Genomic DNA, 6597 nt, shown 5'->3' with positions numbered 1-6597 from the left:
TTTTTCAGCCCCAACAATGCAACACCAAAACGTAATGAGATTTGTAATGTTCTTGGCATGACATAAGCTACTGATGGCTCTCTTTACTTGGGGCTACCTAACATTATAGGTAGAAAGAAGACTGTGATACTTGGCTTCCTCAAAAACAAGATTATAAATCGGCTCAATAGTTGGAATGGCAAGTTCCTATCTCGTGCAGGCAAAGAAGTTCTCCTTAAATCTGTTATCCAATCTCTTCCAACTTATGCTATGAGTGTCTTCCTTCTCCCATTGGAAACTTGTCAAGAGATTGAGAAGCTTATGGCTAACTTTTGGTGGAAAACTTCAAGTGCTAAAGGTCAAGGAATCATATGGATGTCATGGGATCGTATGGCAATTCCCAAACATTCTGGTGGTATGGGCTTCCGCCACTTACATGATTTTAACCTTGCGATGCTGGCCAAACAAGGGTGGCGGTTTCTTGTCTCACCCACATCCCTTGCCAGCCGTGTGTTCCAAGCCAAGTACTATCCCAACTCTGATTTTCTTTCTGCAGAGCTTGGCAACAACCCAAGTTTTGTTTGGCGTAGCATTTGGAGCGCACAAAGCTTGGTTAAATTGGGTTGTCAACGAACCATTGGTAATGGAATGTCAACAAGTATCTTGAAGCACCCCTGGCTCCCCGATCCCGTCAATCCTTTTGTGACATCCAATGCTCTCGGTCTCACTAACCACATGGTCAACTCTCTTATGGATATTCATGAGACCTCTTGGGATATCCCCCTGGTTCAAGATATGTTTAATTCTCGAGATGCTCACTTGATCCTTGGAATCCCGTTGAGTGCTACACCAATTGAAGACTGTTGGTCCCGAGGGTGAAAGATCTGGTTCCTTCTCTGTCCGTAGTGCCTATGATTTGCTGCAGATTAGTACATATGGTCAGCAGAATCAACCAAACTCTGGATTTTGGCACAGGTTCTGGCATCTTAAAATACCACCAAAAGTGAAGAACTTCATGTGGCGCGCTATCACCAATACCCTCCCCACATGTCTTGAACTGGCTTCAAGGAATGTCGATCTATCCTCTTTGTGCCCTGTCTGCCATAATGCGGGTGAGACTGCTTCTCATGTGCTATTGAATTGCTCATTTGCTTTCAGTTGCTGGGAATGTTGTGGGTTCACCATCCAATCCGATACTTCATCAACTATTGGTTATTGGCTTGAATCTACATTCGCATTGTATGGTGATGATATAGCTTGCCGTGCCATCATGATCTGCTGGGCACTTTGGAAGTCTCGAAACAAGCTTGTTTGGGAGAAGAAGACTTCCGCTCCAACTCAAGTCATTCATTCAGCATGGACTACACTTGACCACTGGCGTACTGCTCAAGATAAAACTAGTTTATTATCATTGTCACTCTTGCAACATGATAATAACATTGAGCGATGGACTAAACCCGATTCTGACACAGTCAAGTTAAATGTTGATGGAGCGTTATTTGAGAGAGAAAGTGCCTATGGTTTCGGCATTGTTGCTCGAGATTCGATGGGCCACATTGTTGATCTCCGAGCCACTTATCAGGGAGGAAACTACCCAGCTGAGGTTGTTGAAGCTCTTGGCATCAAAGAAGCTCTAAGTTGGTTGAAGGACAAAGGATGGAATAAAGTTGACATGGAAACTGATAGTATGGTAACGGTGCAAGCAATCTTTAGTAATCAAATTATGTCCTCTACTTTTGGTTTGGTTATTAGAGATTGTAAGAGTTTATTGTCAGCTTTAAATAATGTTAGTATTCGTTTTGTAAGACGATCAGCAAATCGCGTTGCCCACTTTGTTGCTAGGCGATCCCGATTTTTCTCTGATCGTAGCATTCATAGGATTGATTTTCCTGATGAGCTTCTAGCTCTTATGTATGATGAATGTTAAATTTCAATGAAATTGATATTTCATTTTCAAAAAAAAAAAAAAAACCAGTTGACTTGACATAACAACCGTTAGAAAATAATTTATTATTATTATTATTTTTTTTCAAACGTATGTACTTGTTTAACCGGCAAATGAATGAGTGAAGTAAAACCTCAAAATAAACAAAAACGAAGTAAAACCACAAAAGCAAGTTTTAGGGTTTTCTCTATCGACCCCTGACCCTGTCTCTCCCCAAAATAGAAGGGTGATAGTGACACAATCTTCATGGACCGTCTTCGTCCTAGACACCGAAAAAGTTTCACTGGCTTTACAAAGACAGAGGTAATTATTAGCTCAAAAATTGTTTATACATATATATTTTCATATAGGGGTGTGTGTTCGTGTATACAGCAGATATATATCATTGTTATGTTTAGCTGACGAATCATTGTTTTTTAAATTTCCCCATGAACCATGAAATAGGTCCTTTTACTTTTTGAAGGAAAAGAAGAAGAAGACTATTGTTATTTTATTACTTTCAATTAATATATACACGTATGTGTGTGTGTGTGTGTGAAATTCTTATGTTCTTATTTTTGCAGATGTGCATTCCTGGCTAGATAAATATTCTGTTTAGTGATGAGCTAATTTTTCCTCGTCTCCATTTTGTTTTCAAAGATATACTTGTGTCTGTGCAGTGTATTAGTGTGTTTGTGTATGTGTGCCGTGTAGTGTGTGTATAAAATATATGTATATATGTTGCTAATTGCCGTTTCCAAGCTGACAATGTATAATTTTTCCTGATTAAAAGAAGATTACTTTTCAATAGTTTGATTGTTTGTTTACTCCTGTGAGTTCAGTAAGCATGAGTAGAAAGTTTATATATTGAGAAATATCACCTTTCAATGACAAACAGGGTTTACCTTTTTTTTTTTGAGCTTGTGTCTAACTAAAATTTTATCTAGCATATATATATATATATATATATATATATTCAATTTTCTGTTAAAACTCCTGCTCTTGCAAACAGATAGAAAAGATGGAGAAAATGTTGGAAGTGTCCAGGGAAACTGTATTAGATAAGGAGTTTTGTCAATACGTTGCAAGAGCTTTTGGGTGAAGGTTTAACTTCATGCTTATTTTGCATAATTTGGTGTAGATTATAGACCAACATATATGCTGATGTTCCCTAATTAATCGTTTGACACCTTATATTTGTCTGTGCAGTCGCTATTCTGATCGGGCTGGGAAGCCTGTTGTAAAATGGACTGAGGTTGTTGCATTTTCATTTTCTCTTTCTCATTGTTGTCACTGATCTCTGATTGTTTTGCTTCTGATACTCTTGTTTTGTTGGATTACATATTAGGTGCACAATTGGTTCCATAATGCAAAACAGGAATCAGCAAAAGCCTCCAAAAATGTGCTTGAACTAGCAGGAGCTTCTCTTCCTGTTAAAAGTTCTGTAAAGCCAACAGGTATTTCTCCTAAAAAAAAATTATGTTCTGGTTTTCCCATTCAGCTTTTTCTTCCCCTGTCTGCAATACTTTGCATGTTAGTTTTTTTTTTGGAAGAACTTTGCATACTAGTTAGTAAGTACAATTTATAGATTACAAATATTCTTATCTCTGTGAGTTCAGTCTGCCACTGAATAAGTTGAATACACTAGATTGTAAATAATGTTTCTGTCCTTTCATTCTAAAGCAGAAGAGAAGAACCAAGACTTATCCGAGTTGGAATTTGAGGCAAGGTCATCAAAAGATGGGGCATGGTATGAGTCCTCATATTCCTCCTGTAAAATATTGGAGTTTCTTTGGGTAGATATTGATAGTATTTTATCTCATGAACAATCAATACTTTTGGTTGATCTCTTAATTTATTCATTTTTCTTTATTTTTTATGCTAAACTCCTTACCTATGGGAGCAAAAACAGTTTAAAGATGAACTGAAAAAGAGGAAAAAGTGGAATGATATTTCCCCTTCTTTTGAATCTTAATAAATGACATTCATGTTTAAAAGAGTCAATTACCATTTATCAACTAAGAGAACTTTGGCTCCGCAGGTATGACGTTGATATGTTTGTTGCACACAGAGAACTAATTACTGGTGAAACTGTAAGTATTTATTTATTTTTCTCAATATACAGTTCTATCATCTAAAAATATACTCGGGGTTATGTAGATCAAGGCAGATCTTTAGGCTATGCTTTCAGAGTTAAAAGCTTTGTTATTGCTACACAACTTTCAGAGTTTGGAAAACTAGAAAGAAACGTACTGATTTTTATACTATTTTTCTTTTTTAATTGATGAAATATTGTAATTTGTTAAAGGAAGTTCGTGTCAGATTTGTTGGATATGGAGCAGAAGAGGATGAGTGGATCAATATAAAAAAGGGAGTACGAGAACGTTCTGTTCCTCTTGAACATTCAGAGTGTCACAAAGTAGAGGTTGGAGATCCTGTCCTCTGCTTCCAGGTGATTATTGTAAATTTTAGCACCTTTTTCTCCTTCACATGAATTCGAAAATCTCCAGTCACCTCACCTCACCACACCTCATAAGGCCTTACTATCCATGCTCCTACACCAGGAGAAGGATGACCAAGCCAGGCATTACGATGCTCATGTATTAGAAATCCAAAGGAGGATGCATGACATTAGAGGCTGCAGATGTATCTTTCTGGTTCGGTACAATCATGATGAAAGTGAGGCAAGTATTTCCATTTTATTATATTTACATGGGATACTGGTTGGTTAATAATTAGAGCAACTCCAACCATACTCTATAAACACTCTTTACTCAAAATAGGGAGTGAACCTTAAAAAAAAATGAGTTCCACCTATAAAAAAATGAATTTCTATAATAGAGAATAAATAAGGAGCTTCTTAATTTTTCGGCAATTTTTTTAAATTGTATTTTAATCAAAAGCATTATTACTTTTTTATTTTTTTTTATCAAGAGAGAAACTTCATTAATCAATACTAACAAATTTACAACTTTAACCGGGGCATACCCTTTCCAACTCACACCATTCCTACTAGCTCTTTACAAATTTTAAAATTACCTTATCCAATTTAGACAATGTCCTCTCATTAACAAAGAACACCCTAGTCTTAATACTCTCTTTTGCTAGAGTATCAATACAATGAGGGGCCATACATTTACGATCAAACACACACAAATTCTTATTCAACCAAATGCCATAACCGGCCATAGCTGCATAAAAAATATCAGCTATAAACCTCCTGGGCTTTCTGCTATTCATCCAATGTATCCAGTCCTCGTGAACACTCGGCCAAAGCTTGCTGCCTAGCCCCTTCCCAATGAGATGCATAACTGGCCAAGAGTAAGGACAAGAGAAAAATAAATCAGAATGGCTCCAAATTCAATTCACACAGTGGGCAGAGAGGTGAATCAATAGACATTTGTCTTCTAATGAGATTGTCTCTTGTAATAAGATGGTCATGTAAGGCTTGCCAAACAATAAAACGATGTTTTCGAGCTGAAAGATTATGCCAAACAGCCCTTTTAAACGAGACACGAGAGTCATTCTTCAAAAACTGTTCATACATTTTTTATTATTTTAATCTATATTTAATAAATTTAAATTATAAAAAATTATTAAAATAATCAATCTTAACTAAAGTACAAGTATGATTAAAGTAGGATTAAAAAAAATAGCTCTCTATTTTAACATTTTAGGTATTTTAACTAAAATTTGACTAAAACATCTAGATGCTCTTAGTTACATCAGTACTTATCTACAGAAGGGCAGACGGCTACATAAATCTTAATTATTTGATTTTTATTCAATGATTGTGATCAATTTGATACTAATACAACTACTGTATTTGTTTTTTTGACATGTAATCATCATGAAGTCATAACCATTGAAATTATTCTATATATATAAAGAGAGAGAACTGGATCAACCTATAAAAGCATTATTATCATTTCCCTTATCCATTCCTTTTTTTATCTTTTCCTTTTTTTTTTTTTCGCTTTTCAGGAAAGAGTTCGTCTGAAAAGATTATGTGGTAGACCAACTTATAATAATTAAGACAATTTTTCATATACTGCTGAAGTAACTGTTCTGAAGGGCTGAAGTTTGTATTTGTCATTTTTAAGATTACTGTTTCTTAATTTGTATATACATATTTATTTATATAGTGGGGATTGTTCTTAGTTCTACTTGAGTTGTGTTCTTGTAGATGATAGGCACAATGTTCTGAACAGTAATCGTCCCTGCTCCAATATGTTCTAGTATAAATGAATCTTCAGACATTTTAGACAGAGATAAATTTTATCTCTTAAACAACACATTCAAGTCATGTCTTTCTTTTATGTTCATTTTCCGATTGTAATTTTATTTTGTTTGCGGAAGTTCAAGTTGTTTTAATTTCAAGTAATGTTTTTTTCTTGTTCTTTTTTTTTAATAAAATGATAAAATTCTTGATAATTAATACGTATAATTTTACCCCAAGAGTAATTCAAATAGTCAAACATAAGATCTACCTCCACATGATTTGAGATACAACTCTCTCTTGAGCATGCTATTGCACTTATTCTTAGTTGGTTTCTTTCGAAGTTGTACATATTTGGTCCCATCCCAATCGGCCAATCCCTGAATATTCATAATAAGTTCCTCCTTTTTTCTCTTAGAAATATTGCAATGTTGTTGTTGGTTAATGTAGATAGATGTTATGAGGCCAGTTTGGG

The 6597-nt window shown here is 35.3% G+C and overlaps 1 protein-coding gene across 3 annotated transcripts; it reads left to right on the top strand.

The window, feature by feature from the left end:
- Nucleotides 1-2040: 2040 nt before the first annotated feature.
- LOC115719544 (protein SAWADEE HOMEODOMAIN HOMOLOG 2) lies at nt 2041-6261 on the top strand. Of its 3 annotated transcripts, none has more exons than XM_030648635.2 (9): nt 2041-2227; nt 2916-3001; nt 3113-3158; nt 3252-3360; nt 3587-3653; nt 3945-3996; nt 4212-4355; nt 4468-4587; nt 5888-6261. In XM_030648635.2, exons 1-9 carry the CDS (start codon nt 2171-2173, stop codon nt 5936-5938), a joined length of 732 nt encoding a protein of 243 aa, XP_030504495.2. In that variant the 5' UTR covers nt 2041-2170; the 3' UTR covers nt 5939-6261. The 3 variants fall into 3 exon arrangements, with proteins under 3 accessions (XP_030504495.2, XP_030504503.2, XP_060961316.1); XM_030648643.2 differs by having other exon boundaries at nt 2042-2227; nt 3590-3653; XM_061105333.1 differs by lacking the exon at nt 2041-2227 and adding an exon at nt 2266-2440.
- The last annotated feature ends 336 nt before the right edge of the window (nt 6262-6597 follow it).

The sequence above is a fragment of the Cannabis sativa genome, chromosome X (genome assembly GCF_029168945.1).
Source record: "Cannabis sativa cultivar Pink pepper isolate KNU-18-1 chromosome X, ASM2916894v1, whole genome shotgun sequence".
Classification (NCBI taxonomy): domain Eukaryota; kingdom Viridiplantae; phylum Streptophyta; class Magnoliopsida; order Rosales; family Cannabaceae; genus Cannabis; species Cannabis sativa.
This window is presented reverse-complemented; position numbering and strand designations above follow the sequence as displayed.